Source organism: Protomyctophum bolini (genome assembly GCF_963924005.1).
Source record: "Protomyctophum bolini genome assembly, chromosome: 2".
Lineage (NCBI taxonomy): Eukaryota > Metazoa > Chordata > Actinopteri > Myctophiformes > Myctophidae > Protomyctophum > Protomyctophum bolini.
In genome coordinates, this window is record NC_137863.1 from 38,707,271 (window position 1) to 38,724,532 (window position 17,262).

The 17,262-nt window shown below is 35.7% G+C and overlaps 1 protein-coding gene across 1 annotated transcript in view; it reads right to left on the reverse strand.

Moving 5' to 3' along the window:
- Positions 1-10,482: 10,482 nt before the first annotated feature.
- LOC308329058 (serine hydroxymethyltransferase, mitochondrial-like) overlaps positions 10,483-17,262 on the reverse strand; it is a 32,280-nt gene continuing 25,500 nt past the window's right edge. The window contains exons 9-12 of the mRNA XM_080783241.1: positions 16,747-16,846; positions 15,602-15,757; positions 13,386-13,493; positions 10,483-12,804 (exon numbers count right to left, since the gene is read on the reverse strand). Coding sequence (XP_080639367.1) covers positions 12,677-12,804; positions 13,386-13,493; positions 15,602-15,757; positions 16,747-16,846 — 492 coding nt within the window. The 3' untranslated portion in view covers positions 10,483-12,676. The remainder of the gene's footprint in view (positions 12,805-13,385; positions 13,494-15,601; positions 15,758-16,746; positions 16,847-17,262) is intronic.

The following is a 17,262-nucleotide window of genomic DNA, read 5'->3' on the forward strand; positions in this document are numbered from 1 at the left end:
AAACCTCAAAATTGATGAAAAACGGCGTGCTATAGTATGCCGTACGGTAGGGGCTATAGCCCATGTTCAAAAATGATGAAAAATGAGGATAACATTTTTTTCAAAAATTCAAAAAACGATGGGCTATAACCCATGTTTTTTGAAATTTTGAATTTTCTTCAAATCCTCAAAAATGATGAAAAACGGCGTGCTATAGTATGCCGTACGGTAGGGGCTATAGCCCATGTTCAAAAATGATGAAAAATGAGGATAACATTTTTTTCAAAAATTCAAAAAACGATGGGCTATAACCCATGTTTTTTGAAATTTGAATTTTCTTCAAATCCTCAAAAATGATGAAAAACGGCGTGCTATAGTATGCCGTACGGTAGGGGCTATAGCCCATGTTCAAAAATGATGAAAAATGAGGATAACATTTTTTTCAAAAATCCAAAAAACGATGGGCTATAACCCATGTTTTTTGAAATTTTGAATTTTCTTCAAATCCTCAAAAATGATGAAAAACGGCGTGCTATAGTATGCCGTACGGTAGGGGCTATAGCCCATGTTCAAAAATGATGAAAAATGAGGATAACATTTTTTTCAAAAATTCAAAAAACAATGGGCTATAACCCATGTTTTTTGAAATTTTGAATTTTCTTCAAATCCTCAAAAATGATGAAAAACGGCGTGCTATAGTATGCCGTACGGTAGGGGCTATAGCCCATGTTCAAAAATGATGAAAAATGAGGATAACATTTTTTTCAAAAATTCAAAAAACAATGGGCTATAACCCATGTTTTTTGAAATTTTGAATTTTCTTCAAATCCTCAAAAATGATGAAAAACGGCGTGCTATAGTATGCCGTACGGTAGGGGCTATAGCCCATGTTCAAAAATGATGAAAAATGAGGATAACATTTTTTTCAAAAATTCAAAAAACGATGGGCTATAACCCATGTTTTTTGAAATTTTGAATTTTCTTCAAATCCTCAAAAATGATGAAAAACGGCGTGCTATAGTATGCCGTACGGTAGGGGCTATAGCCCATGTTCAAAAATGATGAAAAATGAGGATAACATTTTTTTCAAAAATTCAAAAAACGATGGGCTATAACCCATGTTTTTTGAAATTTTGAATTTTCTTCAAATCCTCAAAAATGATGAAAAACGGCGTGCTATAGTATGCCGTACGGTAGGGGCTATAGCCCATGTTCAAAAATGATGAAAAATGAGGATAACATTTTTTCAAAAATTCAAAAAACGATGGGCTATAACCCATGTTTTTTGAAATTTTGAATTTTCTTCAAATCCTCAAAAATGATGAAAAACGGCGTGCTATAGTATGCCGTACGGTAGGGGCTATAGCCCATGTTCAAAAATGATGAAAAATGAGGATAACATTTTTTTCAAAAATTCAAAAAACGATGGGCTATAACCCATGTTTTTTGAAATTTTGAATTTTCTTCAAATCCTCAAAAATGATGAAAAACGGCGTGCTATAGTATGCCGTACGGTAGGGGCTATAGCCCATGTTCAAAAATGATGAAAAATCAGGATAACATTTTTTTCAAAAATTCAAAACAGAACCGATGTTTTTTGAATTTTTGAATTTTCTTCAAATCCTCAAAAATGATGAAAAACGGCGTGCTATAGTATGCCGTACGGTAGGGGCTATAGCCCATGTTCAAAAATGATGAAAAATGAGGATAACATTTTTTTCAAAAATTCAAAAAACGATGGGCTATAACCCATGTTTTTTGAAATTTTGAATTTTCTTCAAATCCTCAAAAATGATGAAAAACGGCGTGCTATAGTATGCCGTACAGTAGGGGCTATAGCCCATGTTCAAAAATGATGAAAAATGAGGATAACATTTTTTTCAAAAATTCAAAAACGATGGGCTATAACCCATGTTTTTTGAAATTTTGAATTTTCTTCAAATCCTCAAAATGATGAAAAACGGCGTGCTATAGTATGCCGTACGGTAGGGGCTATAGCCCATGTTCAAAAATGATGAAAAATGAGGATAACATTTTTTTCAAAAATTCAAAAACGATGGGCTATAACCCATGTTTTTTGAAATTTTGAATTTTCTTCAAATCCTCAAAATGATGAAAAACGGCGTGCTATAGTATGCCGTACGGTAGGGGCTATAGCCCATGTTCAAAAATGATGAAAAATGAGGATAACATTTTTTTCAAAAATTCAAAAAACGATGGGCTATAACCCATGTTTTTTGAAATTTTGAATTTTCTTCAAATCCTCAAAAATGATGAAAAACGGCGTGCTATAGTATGCCGTACGGTAGGGGCTATAGCCCATGTTCAAAAATGATGAAAAATGAGGATAACATTTTTTTCAAAAATTCAAAAAACGATGGGCTATAACCCATGTTTTTTGAAATTTTGAATTTTCTTCAAATCCTCAAAAATGATGAAAAACGGCGTGCTATAGTATGCCGTACAGTAGGGGCTATAGCCCATGTTCAAAAATGATGAAAAATGAGGATAACATTTTTTTCAAAAATTCAAAAAACGATGGGCTATAACCCATGTTTTTTGAAATTTTGAATTTTCTTCAAATCCTCAAAAATGATGAAAAACGGCGTGCTATAGTATGCCGTACGGTAGGGGCTATAGCCCATGTTCAAAAATGATGAAAAATGAGGATAACATTTTTTTCAAAAATTCAAAAACGATGGGCTATAACCCATGTTTTTTGAAATTTTGAATTTTCTTCAAATCCTCAAAAATGATGAAAAACGGCGTGCTATAGTATGCCGTACGGTAGGGGCTATAGCCCATGTTCAAAAATGATGAAAAATGAGGATAACATTTTTTTCAAAAATTCAAAAAACGATGGGCTATAACCCATGTTTTTTGAAATTTTGAATTTTCTTCAAATCCTCAAAAATGATGAAAAACGGCGTGCTATAGTATGCCGTACGGTAGGGGCTATAGCCCATGTTCAAAAATGATGAAAAATGAGGATAACATTTTTTTCAAAAATTCAAAAAACGATGGGCTATAACCCATGTTTTTTGAAATTTTGAATTTTCTTCAAATCCTCAAAAATGATGAAAAACGGCGTGCTATAGTATGCCGTACGGTAGGGGCTATAGCCCATGTTCAAAAATGATGAAAAATGAGGATAACATTTTTTTCAAAAATTCAAAAAACGATGGGCTATAACCCATGTTTTTTGAAATTTTGAATTTTCTTCAAATCCTCAAAAATGATGAAAAACGGCGTGCTATAGTATGCCGTACGGTAGGGGCTATAGCCCATGTTCAAAAATGATGAAAAATGAGGATAACATTTTTTTCAAAAATTCAAAAAACGATGGGCTATAACCCATGTTTTTTGAAATTTTGAATTTTCTTCAAATCCTCAAAAATGATGAAAAACGGCGTGCTATAGTATGCCGTACGGTAGGGGCTATAGCCCATGTTCAAAAATGATGAAAAATGAGGATAACATTTTTTTCAAAAATTCAAAAAACAATGGGCTATAACCCATGTTTTTTGAAATTTAGAATTTTCTTCAAATCCTCAAAAATGATGAAAAACGGCGTGCTATAGTATGCCGTACGGTAGGGGCTATAGCCCATGTTCAAAAATGATGAAAAATGAGGATAACATTTTTTTCAAAAATTCAAAAAACGATGGGCTATAACCCATGTTTTTTGAAATTTTGAATTTTCTTCAAATCCTCAAAAATGATGAAAAACGGCGTGCTATAGTATGCCGTACGGTAGGGGCTATAGCCCATGTTCAAAAATGATGAAAAATGAGGATAACATTTTTTTCAAAAATTCAAAAAACGATGGGCTATAACCCATGTTTTTTGAAATTTTGAATTTTCTTCAAATCCTCAAAAATGATGAAAAACGGCGTGCTATAGTATGCCGTACGGTAGGGGCTATAGCCCATGTTCAAAAATGATGAAAAATGAGGATAACATTTTTTCAAAAATTCAAAAAACGATGGGCTATAACCCATGTTTTTTGAAATTTTGAATTTTCTTCAAATCCTCAAAATTGATGAAAAACGGCGTGCTATAGTATGCCGTACGGTAGGGGCTATAGCCCATGTTCAAAAATGATGAAAAATGAGGATAACATTTTTTTCAAAAATTCAAAAAACGATGGGCTATAACCCATGTTTTTTGAAATTTTGAATTTTCTTCAAATCCTCAAAAATGATGAAAAACGGCGTGCTATAGTATGCCGTACGGTAGGGGCTATAGCCCATGTTCAAAAATGATGAAAAATCAGGATAACATTTTTTTCAAAAATTCAAAAAACGATGGGCTATAACCCATGTTTTTTGAAATTTTGAATTTTCTTCAAATCCTCAAAAATGATGAAAAACGGCGTGCTATAGTATGCCGTACGGTAGGGGCTATAGCCCATGTTCAAAAATGATGAAAAATGAGGATAACATTTTTTTCAAAAATTCAAAAAACGATGGGCTATAACCCATGTTTTTTGAAATTTTGAATTTTCTTCAAATCCTCAAAAATGATGAAAAACGGCGTGCTATAGTATGCCGTACGGTAGGGGCTATAGCCCATGTTCAAAAATGATGAAAAATGAGGATAACATTTTTTTCAAAAATTCAAAAAACGATGGGCTATAACCCATGTTTTTTGAAATTTTGAATTTTCTTCAAATCCTCAAAAATGATGAAAAACGGCGTGCTATAGTATGCCGTACGGTAGGGGCTATAGCCCATGTTCAAAAATGATGAAAAATGAGGATAACATTTTTTCAAAAATTCAAAAACGATGGGCTATAACCCATGTTTTTTGAAATTTTGAATTTTCTTCAAATCCTCAAAAATGATGAAAAACGGCGTGCTATAGTATGCCGTACGGTAGGGGCTATAGCCCATGTTCAAAAATGATGAAAAATGAGGATAACATTTTTTCAAAAATCCAAAAAACGATGGGCTATAACCCATGTTTTTTGAAATTTTGAATTTTCTTCAAATCCTCAAAAATGATGAAAAACGGCGTGCTATAGTATGCCGTACGGTAGGGGCTATAGCCCATGTTCAAAAATGATGAAAAATGAGGATAACATTTTTTTCAAAAATTCAAAAAACAATGGGCTATAACCCATGTTTTTTGAAATTTTGAATTTTCTTCAAATCCTCAAAAATGATGAAAAACGGCGTGCTATAGTATGCCGTACGGTAGGGGCTATAGCCCATGTTCAAAAATGATGAAAAATGAGGATAACATTTTTTTCAAAAATTCAAAAAACAATGGGCTATAACCCATGTTTTTTGAAATTTGAATTTTCTTCAAATCCTCAAAAATGATGAAAAACGGCGTGCTATAGTATGCCGTACGGTAGGGGCTATAGCCCATGTTCAAAAATGATGAAAAATGAGGATAACATTTTTTTCAAAAATTCAAAAAACGATGGGCTATAACCCATGTTTTTTGAAATTTTGAATTTTCTTCAAATCCTCAAAAATGATGAAAAACGGCGTGCTATAGTATGCCGTACGGTAGGGGCTATAGCCCATGTTCAAAAATGATGAAAAATGAGGATAACATTTTTTTCAAAAATTCAAAAAACGATGGGCTATAACCCATGTTTTTTGAAATTTTGAATTTTCTTCAAATCCTCAAAAATGATGAAAAACGGCGTGCTATAGTATGCCGTACGGTAGGGGCTATAGCCCATGTTCAAAAATGATGAAAAATGAGGATAACATTTTTTCAAAAATTCAAAAAACGATGGGCTATAACCCATGTTTTTTGAAATTTTGAATTTTCTTCAAATCCTCAAAATTGATGAAAAACGGCGTGCTATAGTATGCCGTACGGTAGGGGCTATAGCCCATGTTCAAAAATGATGAAAAATGAGGATAACATTTTTTTCAAAAATTCAAAAAACGATGGGCTATAACCCATGTTTTTTGAAATTTTGAATTTTCTTCAAATCCTCAAAAATGATGAAAAACGGCGTGCTATATAGTATGCCGTACGGTAGGGGCTATAGCCCATGTTCAAAAATGATGAAAAATCAGGATAACATTTTTTTCAAAAATTCAAAAAACGATGGGCTATAACCCATGTTTTTTGAAATTTTGAATTTTCTTCAAATCCTCAAAAATGATGAAAAACGGCGTGCTATAGTATGCCGTACGGTAGGGGCTATAGCCCATGTTCAAAAATGATGAAAAATGAGGATAACATTTTTTTCAAAAATTCAAAAAACGATGGGCTATAACCCATGTTTTTTGAAATTTTGAATTTTCTTCAAATCCTCAAAAATGATGAAAAACGGCGTGCTATAGTATGCCGTACGGTACGGGCTATAGCCCATGTTCAAAAATGATGAAAAATGAGGATAACATTTTTTTCAAAAATTCAAAAAACAATGGGCTATAACCCATGTTTTTTGAAATTTTGAATTTTCTTCAAATCCTCAAAAATGATGAAAAACGGCGTGCTATAGTATGCCGTACGGTAGGGGCTATAGCCCATGTTCAAAAATGATGAAAAATGAGGATAACATTTTTTTTTTAAATTCAAAAAACGATGGGCTATAACCCATGTTTTTTGAAATTTTGAATTTTCTTCAAATCCTCAAAAATGATGAAAAACGGCGTGCTATAGTATGCCGTACGGTAGGGGCTATAGCCCATGTTCAAAAATGAAAAATGAGGATAACATTTTTTTCAAAAATTCAAAAAACGATGGGCTATAACCCATGTTTTTTGAAATTTTGAATTTTCTTCAAATCCTCAAAAATGATGAAAAACGGCGTGCTATAGTATGCCGTACGGTAGGGGCTATAGCCCATGTTCAAAAATGATGAAAAATGAGGATAACATTTTTTTCAAAAATTCAAAAAACGATGGGCTATAACCCATGTTTTTTGAAAATTTGAATTTTCTTCAAATCCTCAAAAATGATGAAAAACGGCGTGCTATAGTATGCCGTACGGTAGGGGCTATAGCCCATGTTCAAAAATGATGAAAAATGAGGATAACATTTTTTCAAAAATTCAAAAAACGATGGGCTATAACCCATGTTTTTTGAAATTTTGAATTTTCTTCAAATCCTCAAAATTGATGAAAAACGGCGTGCTATAGTATGCCGTACGGTAGGGGCTATAGCCCATGTTCAAAAATGATGAAAAATGAGGATAACATTTTTTTCAAAAATTCAAAAAACGATGGGCTATAACCCATGTTTTTTGAAATTTTGAATTTTCTTCAAATCCTCAAAAATGATGAAAAACGGCGTGCTATATAGTATGCCGTACGGTAGGGGCTATAGCCCATGTTCAAAAATGATGAAAAATCAGGATAACATTTTTTTCAAAAATTCAAAAAACGATGGGCTATAACCCATGTTTTTTGAAATTTTGAATTTTCTTCAAATCCTCAAAAATGATGAAAAACGGCGTGCTATAGTATGCCGTACGGTAGGGGCTATAGCCCATGTTCAAAAATGATGAAAAATGAGGATAACATTTTTTTCAAAAATTCAAAAAACGATGGGCTATAACCCATGTTTTTTGAAATTTTGAATTTTCTTCAAATCCTCAAAAATGATGAAAAACGGCGTGCTATAGTATGCCGTACGGTACGGGCTATAGCCCATGTTCAAAAATGATGAAAAATGAGGATAACATTTTTTTCAAAAATTCAAAAAACAATGGGCTATAACCCATGTTTTTTGAAATTTTGAATTTTCTTCAAATCCTCAAAAATGATGAAAAACGGCGTGCTATAGTATGCCGTACGGTAGGGGCTATAGCCCATGTTCAAAAATGATGAAAAATGAGGATAACATTTTTTTTTTAAATTCAAAAAACGATGGGCTATAACCCATGTTTTTTGAAATTTTGAATTTTCTTCAAATCCTCAAAAATGATGAAAAACGGCGTGCTATAGTATGCCGTACGGTAGGGGCTATAGCCCATGTTCAAAAATGAAAAATGAGGATAACATTTTTTTCAAAAATTCAAAAAACGATGGGCTATAACCCATGTTTTTTGAAATTTTGAATTTTCTTCAAATCCTCAAAAATGATGAAAAACGGCGTGCTATAGTATGCCGTACGGTAGGGGCTATAGCCCATGTTCAAAAATGATGAAAAATGAGGATAACATTTTTTTCAAAAATTCAAAAAACGATGGGCTATAACCCATGTTTTTTGAAATTTTGAATTTTCTTCAAATCCTCAAAAATGATGAAAAACGGCGTGCTATAGTATGGCATGAATTGAACAAAGGGCATTGTTCAATTCATCAAAACATTTAGAGACAAACAAATAGACACTTATATGTAGTTAAAGCAACAGAGTTAAGCAACAGAAACAAACAACAATGGATTATACAGTGTAAAGACACCAATTTAATTATAAATGTCAATAAAGTTGAATATCTAATAATATCAATTTAAAATGTATTATCCAATACAAATTTCCTTACCATTTTTAATGTTTTAGTTTTGTATTGCTATTTTTATTTGCTAATTGTAGATTGACCTACTTTTTGTTTCTGGCATTCCGCTGCTTGTTATTTTTTATTTTATTTTCATGTGAAGTACTTTGAGTTGCATTTTATGTATGACATGTGCTATATAAATAAAGTTGAATATGTGAAGTACTTTAGTTGTCAAGGATGCAGACAGAGTTGAACCCAGGAGCAAAGTCACAACAAACTAGAGTATAATAATAAAGTATTTAATAAAGAATTACGAGATATCTTACACAGGGGAATGCAGGTAGGAATCAGGCATGAATCACAATGACATCAAAGTCAACACATGAACAGGCAGGACATCTGTGACACAGGTTATGAACTGACAATGAGTGTTTGTACTGAGTCCAGTTTTATAGTGAGCAGGTTGATTGGAGAAGTGTTCACTGCTGGGCTGATTAGGTAGTTGACAGGTGTGTAAATGGAACTGGGTGTGCTGGAATGGGATATGGGAGGCCAGTGTGGAGACTGAGGGAGAGACAGAATGTGACAGAGTTGCATTTTATGTATGAAATGTGCTATATAAATAAAGTTTACACCACTGACTGTCCCTCCATATAAAATAAAGGCGAAAGTCACAAAAGAAAATTGATCAGTTACAATTCCAGACTATGAAGAATCATTTAATAAAGGAATACTTCCAGATTCAGTCAGGTGAAGGATCATTTAAAATCACAATAAAGTGGAAAACAGGAAACAAGAAATGGGTAATACATTTTAAATTGATATTGTAATCACAGACTATCTTCTTGGTGTCTTTGAACTATAATTTGACATTTGATTTAAACATACAAAAGGACAAAAGTGTCATCAAAGCAGGTTATTGAGCAATGCAGGGCCTCGCACCCCATATAGGTCAGCAGAAGGCTGATGGCTAATAGTACTATTACCATCGCTTTTCGTGTTGCTTTGCTTTGTGACACTTGAGTTCATTGCATGTGAATAGGCCTAGACAGTTAAATAAATAAAACAAGAAAAATACTAAAATAGCCAATCTACAATCTGGCTCATATTACAAAATTTTCACATTTTGTGCCCATATATGGAGCTGAGTGGACCTGGCCCCTTTTGTGGCCATATATGGAGCTGAGTGATTGCTGATGCAACACACTCCATATTTGGATAGCGGGACAGACACACACACAGACAGACAGACATGATCTGCTAGGTCTCATAGTAAGTGCTCACTGGGTTCGCAATCACTGCGTTCGCAATAATGAGAAGAACCCATTGCAGCTAATGCTAACATATGCTGCAATGTCCATGTCTATGCCAAAATGAACCAAAAATGTTCCAAATTAAAGTCGATTCCTTGGTGAGACCTGGTTGAAGCCACTGGACATTTCAAATCCTCAAAAATGATGAAAAACGGCGCGCTATAGTATGCCGTACGATATGGGCTGTAGCCCATGGTCCAAAATGATGAGAAACGAGGCTAACTTCTTTTTCCAAAATTTCAAAAAACATGGGCTGTAACCCATCGTTTTTGTCAAATTGCGGAATTGCGGAAATTGCGGAAATTGTGGAAATGGTAATTGTGGAAATTGTGGAAATGGAAATTGCGGATATTGCGGAAATTGCGGATATTCTTTTTCATTTTTTTCAAATCCTCAAAAATGATGAAATATAGCCCATGGTCCAAAATGATCAATCATTTATATGTAGATCGGACAATGGGGGCCATTAAAAATAATCAGCAAAAATACACAGAATTCAGGTCATAGAGTGAGTCCATTATTCATTCCTTAAGTATATTATGCTACTGTTGTATGTAATCTGACATGACAATGTTCAAGAAGCTGTACAAGACATGCAGTATGTGGCAAACTAACCAAGCATAATGCAAGTAGGCAACCAAGGTTATAATACAAGCATACTAAGTAGTTTAATCAGAGTGCAGTGGGTAAAGTGTAGAAAATGTATTTAACCTTTATAGTTGTCCACAGTGTACGGTACGAATAATTATAGAAATGACACGACACACTTAAGAATTTTAATTACTGCATATATTTATTTTTATTAGGATTAATCTCTATAAAAATGTTCTGTAAAATTAAAGTTTTCAAAACTGTGCAGATGTGAAACACACTTAAGATAGGCAACATGCCATAGTCCTCTCCCTGTTCCTTCATTGTGCTGTGCGGCAAGGCCTGTTTGACTACACCAGTGGTTCTCAAACATTTTCTATGTCAAGGGGCCCCCAAATTGATACTGCATGTATTCTGCAGCAGCCCCCCCCCCAATCAGTAAAGATGTTGTGCCAGGGACCCCCATGCAAAATTTGTGTTCATTTTAGCATTACAATGTTTCACAAAATTAATATTCAAATGTTTTATTTTTATTTTTATTTTCAAATAGCCAAAGTAGTGTATGGGTTAAAGTGGTTAGACTGTTTTTAATGCCATATTAACTTATTTTGCTGGGGACCCCCTGAAACCCTCTCAAGGACCCCTGGACCCCATTCTGAGAACCACTGGACAAAGGGATTGAATAAGCTTGTTCCTTCACTGATGCAGTGATGACAAGAATCAAAATGCCCCCGATTGTGTGAACAGTGGACATAAATATCATGTTAAAAAAAATACTGTGATATGAAATGAAAACTGAAATATTTGACAATTAAACGGACATGCAGGGATACGTTCTAGAGATGCTCCGATCGATTTTCACTCCAAAAGGACTCGATCGGTGATCGGCAATTTATCCGATCTGGAGAAACCGATCTTTTATACCATTTAAGTGATATGAAAGTCAATCAGATATACCGGTAGTATAATATCGTTTTGAATCTTTGTGACAGGCTTTAACATTCTCCCCTTCCTCCCAACACATACAGGAACAGTTTTGACATATAATACTTTTGGAAATATTCAAAATTTCAAATTTCCCACGCACAATCCTGAGAAAAACAATCGGTGATCGGGAACAGTCCCCAAAAAACCCTGATCGGAGCACCTCTAATACGTTCATTTCAATTCGTTAATTTCTCTCAAAATAAAACTAATGACAGCTTTAAGACTTAGAGAATGGAAGTTTAAGACTTAGAGAAATAATTACGTATAAAAAGAACAAAGTACAAAGTTTGTACTCTTTGTAAACATATCTAAAAGGTCATGAAATACAGCATGATTTTTCTATTTATATATATATATATATATATATATATATATATTTATTTATCTGTAAAAACGGACACGGTAACAAAATACCGAAATACTGGTTTGCAAATATCAAATCTATGGTACGTAAGAAGACAAAGCAAAGTTGGGGTTGAGTGGTACTTTTCACACTTCCAATCTCTAACTTGAACACCTCCATTTTAATAATGTATATATATTTTGAAATACATAGAAAGTACCATTAAAATAATTAAGACAACCTTTTCACTGACTAAAATGTGTCATTGTATATTCTGCTTTCTCAGTTAGATTAACTGGCATAAATTCAATACTTTACCCCTATACCATCTATGCCCAATACTGAAATTAAAAACGTAACGTCAAATTATATATTTGCTTCCCTCGGTTAATGGGCTATTACCAATGCTGCTTTACGGAACACCACTCCATTTCTTTATCATTTATCAGGTTAAATACAGAAAATGTCACAATGTTACAGGGTTTGACACATATTCACTTCTCAATGTGAGCATAGTCATCTACATAAGTCACGTTAGTTAAGATTGTTGCCCAACAGCATTAAGACTCTTCTGCGTCTAATAATAAAATCATCAAGTCACAGTCCTTGACAGCAAAGGGCTTCACGTGGAACTCTGAAAGCACGTTCATTGTCATTTGATTAATCTTTCCGACTGAGATGTTACATTTTTGACACTATGTTAAAGAAGCAGTGCAAGGACAAGTGGATCTTTACATGAAAACTTGCACGAACGATAAAGAGGAATTACTCTGAAATGACGCTGTTTTATCTCAACCCGTCTCTCGTTTAAAGGCCAGGCTCAGACAATGTATAATGTAACTGGATGACTTCACAAGGAAATACTCTTCTCTTGGCAGGTTACACGGAGGAGGAAACAAAGTCTGTGATCATCTCCAGAGTTATCCATACTGACTGGTGTCCGTCCACAATCACCACCACCACCACCACCTCATTATCTTCTACCCAGCTGTCTGACGTGTCGCTGCCCCTGGCCACACCTCCGCTACGATTCGTTTTGGCCCAGTCCTAGTGGTCGTGGAAGCCCGGCATGGGGAACGGCCTGGCGAAGGTCTCCACGCGATGCTTCAGGTCATCGATCCGAGACACGGTCTCTGGGTCTTGAAGCAGGAAGTTCTTAAAGTCCGCGAGCTTACCTGTGGAGGAGGACACAGGAAGAAGAGAAGAGCAAGGGAGGTTCAGATAGAGAGAGAGAAAGAGAGACAGAAAAGAGAGTTGGAGAAAGCAGGGCTTTAACTTCCTGTGTTTTATAATCTTCTAAATCCACCAGTTTTCTGAAATAAATATTTTCACGATTTTTCAAAAATAGCAGACCTACAAGCTCGTAGCGTGCCACTCGGTGGCGCGCTATGAGCTTGTAGATCTGCTATTTTTCAATAGCTAAATTATAACATAATGCCCGCCCAAAATGGGATAAGGTAAACATGCCTTGAGGCGAGGTATACGGTAGCATAAGGTGTAGATCATTTTTACTTTATTTATTTTATTGACACCTTCAGGTATACGGTATACGTATACCTGAGGTATACGGTAGCATAAGGTGTAGATTATTTTTTTACTTTATTTTATTGACACCTTCAGAATGCTGCGTGTGGTCAGAACAACAATATGTACTTTATTAAAAGATGAAAAGGGCCGTAGATGTATATTGATTGCGTTTGCCAACCAGCCTACGCTGATAACAATAATAACATTCTTCCCCCTCCCCCACACTTGCCGGTTTTCTTCTTGACGTCCAGGGCAATTTGGAAGCCCTCGTCCATGAACTCCACCACCTGGAGGAAGTCCGCTTCTTTGAACTGTCTGGAGGTCAAGGCTGGGGCGCCTGGAAAAGAGAACACAGTACAGGAACGCCTGGAAGTAAGTTGGCATGTTCCCACCCAAAAAGAAAAGAAAAGAAAAAAAAAGAAGGGAAAAAGAGCGTGTGTTTGTGTGTACAGCTATGATAAAATAATAATAATAAGTTTCTATTTTCTCAATCCATAAAACATCCACTGCCTAATTCGACACATGAGAGTCGGTGTGTGGTACATGTATCACACGGTGTGTGATACAAAAAGAAAATACTAAAAAGGTAGAAGTGCACATATAAAACTTCTACGTTTACTTTTCTTTCATTTTGCCCAATCAGTCATCAGTGATTCTTACTTTAGAATGCTAAGAAATGTGTGATTTGAGAGCTGTGAACTTCCTGAACTATGAGTGTGTAGCCCCCAACAAACTCTCCATGTGTGCAGATCTGCTACGTGCTTGTGGATTGATTGGCTGCTCACAAAAATAGCTGCATCCACATTTTGGGTCAAAAAAGAAAAAGAAAGAAAATAATCTAATAAGGGCCCCGTCTTCAAAGCAACTAGAGACTAAAGTACAACTTATTGGAAGAACAAGTGAGTAAACCAAACACTAATTAATTAATGATGATCAGCTCAGTGCGATCTGGTTTAACCGTGTATGACGTCTCTTTATATAATGTATCCATATCTATATCTTGAGAGGGTAAGAAGTACTAATGGAAAGTATCAAAAATTAGGCAGTTATGACCTACCACGACTGTAGTTAAATACAGGTAAAGTATAGTGAATGAACATAACATGTAGACCTAGACCATCCAGACCCCACTTCTGTAGTTTATTTTTGTTGTTTTTCCAAATGATTTTAAACACCTAAACTTTCGAGGGTACATACATGGTTCCTAGTCACCCCTTTGTGTTGTGGTGGTGGGGGTGGTGGAAGTGGGGCCTCTCTAAAAAGGTGTTTCCTAAACAGTGGTTCGGAAGTTGGAACCCTTTTGTGGAATGTGGACTCATTTTCATGGGTTGCAATCAAATATCCCTTTTTCTTCATACATAAAATTCAAAGGATTAAAAAATATATATATATATATATATATACACACACAGTGTGTGTGTGTGTGTGTGTGTGTGTGTGTGTGTATATATATATATTTTTTTACCAATTTCTTCGAACCTCTCGAACATATCTTTCAGAATAATTTCACAAATAATAAGATCAACGAAATTCCTTTTGAGAATTATGTCAAAGAATTAGGCATTCACACCTAATACTTCGGTAGACTCGATGCGAATGGGCGGAGAAGTTGGGATTCTTGCATATTTAATTTGCTGCGTTCACACTGCGCTGTCATCCGCAGCAATTGGAAACGCAGCAGAGAACTTTATCAATGTATTCAATTCATAAACTACACAGTGTCATCTATGGTGTTAAAATTATGCTTCTAGTAATAGTTGAATAGCGTGCGTGCGTACTGTTAGTTTGGGCACATGGAGACGGGAGCGCAAAATTATCGTTAATTAGTTTACAATCTGTACTCCTATAGATTATTAGGCTATCCCATGATCATATAAAATGAGTAGGCTACTATGCATATGCCATGCTATACAGTTTATAGATCATGCTTAAGTATGCATAAGTCTCCAGCACTTGGATCCCTGCACACAGTGACAGCCCTCCATGTTTACGCACAGACAGAATATTATGTACACTGCAGTGTTTTTGTGTTGCCTTAAGCAATTGATTAATGTGCTCATCTGACCATAATAATGGTCAGATGAAATGTAAAATATTCTCCCTTCTCCGTCTCCAACTCCCACCTGCACCGAATCGAATCAATCATTCGAAAGAGGCTTCCCACCTTTCCCACCAGTGCACTTTCCGACAATGTGCAGCAGTATTCGCAGTAAAGCTTTCTGGTGTGAAGGCGACCTTAGTGAAAGAATAGCAGATGCTACGGCTACTTTCACTGGCTTGGGTCCCTGGGAGACATACAATGTCTCTTTTGGGTCTTTGAGCTAAGAAGTTTGGGAAGCACTGCCCCAAAAAGGCAACTGGGCCCAAGGGAGTCTTAATCGGCGAGTCTTAATCCGTCCCTGCAGCCACATATGGTATTATGTAGAGATGGTCCTCATACAGTACCTAGCCTCAGGCCTCCAGGAGTTAGGGCACTCTTGTCCCCAGGGCAGGTGTTCTTGTTGGCAGTGATGGAGACCAACTCCAGCACCCTCTCGGCCCGCGCTCCGTCGATGCCCTTAGGCCGCAGGTCCACCAAAACCAGATGGGTGTCTGTCCCACCTGAAATATTCAAACTGTACTTAGCGGACAGATCTAGCTTTCTCTTTAAAATAAAAATAGTAGAGTAGAGAGTAGAGTGATAACTGGTCCAGCATGGTTGAGAATGAGTTTTTATTTTCCAAATCATGGACCTTTAGAATGCTAAACCTTACTCTAAAATGCAGTCAGGTGATGGCCCCAAATGTCTCCAAATGAAGGTTTGTGTTGAATTAACCCTGGATGGGTTTTGAGTTCAAAATGAAGCTAATGAAGGTAATCCTTTTTGCTATTGGACTGTTTTCACTTCAACTTCTTCAAAATCACTGGTACTGGGATCGAATCCAGGAGAAAAAGTCCAAATAAAATCAATGTAAGATGAGTTCATAATATATGAACGCAATGTTTTCAGGGAGAGAAATAACCTATAAAAGAGACTTATTTATTCAATCAGTTTTTTGTTTTGTTTTTCCAGCAGGAATGTTACTTGCCCCCCAATATTCTCCATAGGGAAACAACATAGAATACAAAAATACATGAAGTTGTCTCGCTCAGTGACAGTGTCACACTGGAGCGAGAGAAAATAACCCACCACTGTACATGCCACCAATTATTGAACCGGGTGAATTCACAGAGCAAAAGTCTGACTCGTCACAAAACTGCACAAGATTGTTTGTCTAATTCTCAACCACATCAGACGAGGGACTGATAGACAGGGTGTAGAGTATAAATTGGCCTGCATTGTCCTGGAGGCTATAGGTCCGAAAAACAGCTGAGGCTTGTGTATTACAGTACATTATACAGAATACTGTACACACAGTACAAGATTTAGCACATTCAGCCACTTGCTCACAACCCAAGTAATTGGCAGGTTCCAGGAACGGTTGAATATCAGTTGAAATTAGAGAGAGGCAACAGTTAATCTAATTAATCAATTTGATAGATTAAATGAAATAATATTTTGCAGAGATGTGCTTGGGAATCTTGAACATGTAGTTTAGTTTTATTATTACCTGAGACAAGTGTGTAGCCTTTGCTGAGCAGAGCTGTAGCCATAGTCTTGGAATTCTTCATTACCTGGCCAATATACTCTCTAAACATGGGAGACTGAGCCTGGATACACACACAAACACACAACGTTTGAGTTCAACAGTAATCGTTAGTACAGTTCAAATTAAGAGCCAGCTTTCTATTTAGATTTTTCAAAAGGTGTTGTTCTCAAATTGTAATATTTCAACGCTAAGACTTTTTACCGTAATAATCTCTCAAACCAGACCAATTCTCTTCCACAATCCTTGAATGCTACGGAATTTCTACTAAGCAGCTTCAGCTAATTTGGTTTCCAATGGGGACAAGACCTTGAATCTAATTGTCTCATTTCAACCAAAGAAAGAATATACTACTATACCCATTGCTGCCAGAATGACCACCAGAAATCTTTAGTCTACATTTTACCTCGATGAAATCAATGTCTTTCACCGGGTACAAATGGCCAATACAAGTTTGTCACCAACGTCGACAAGTGTTTT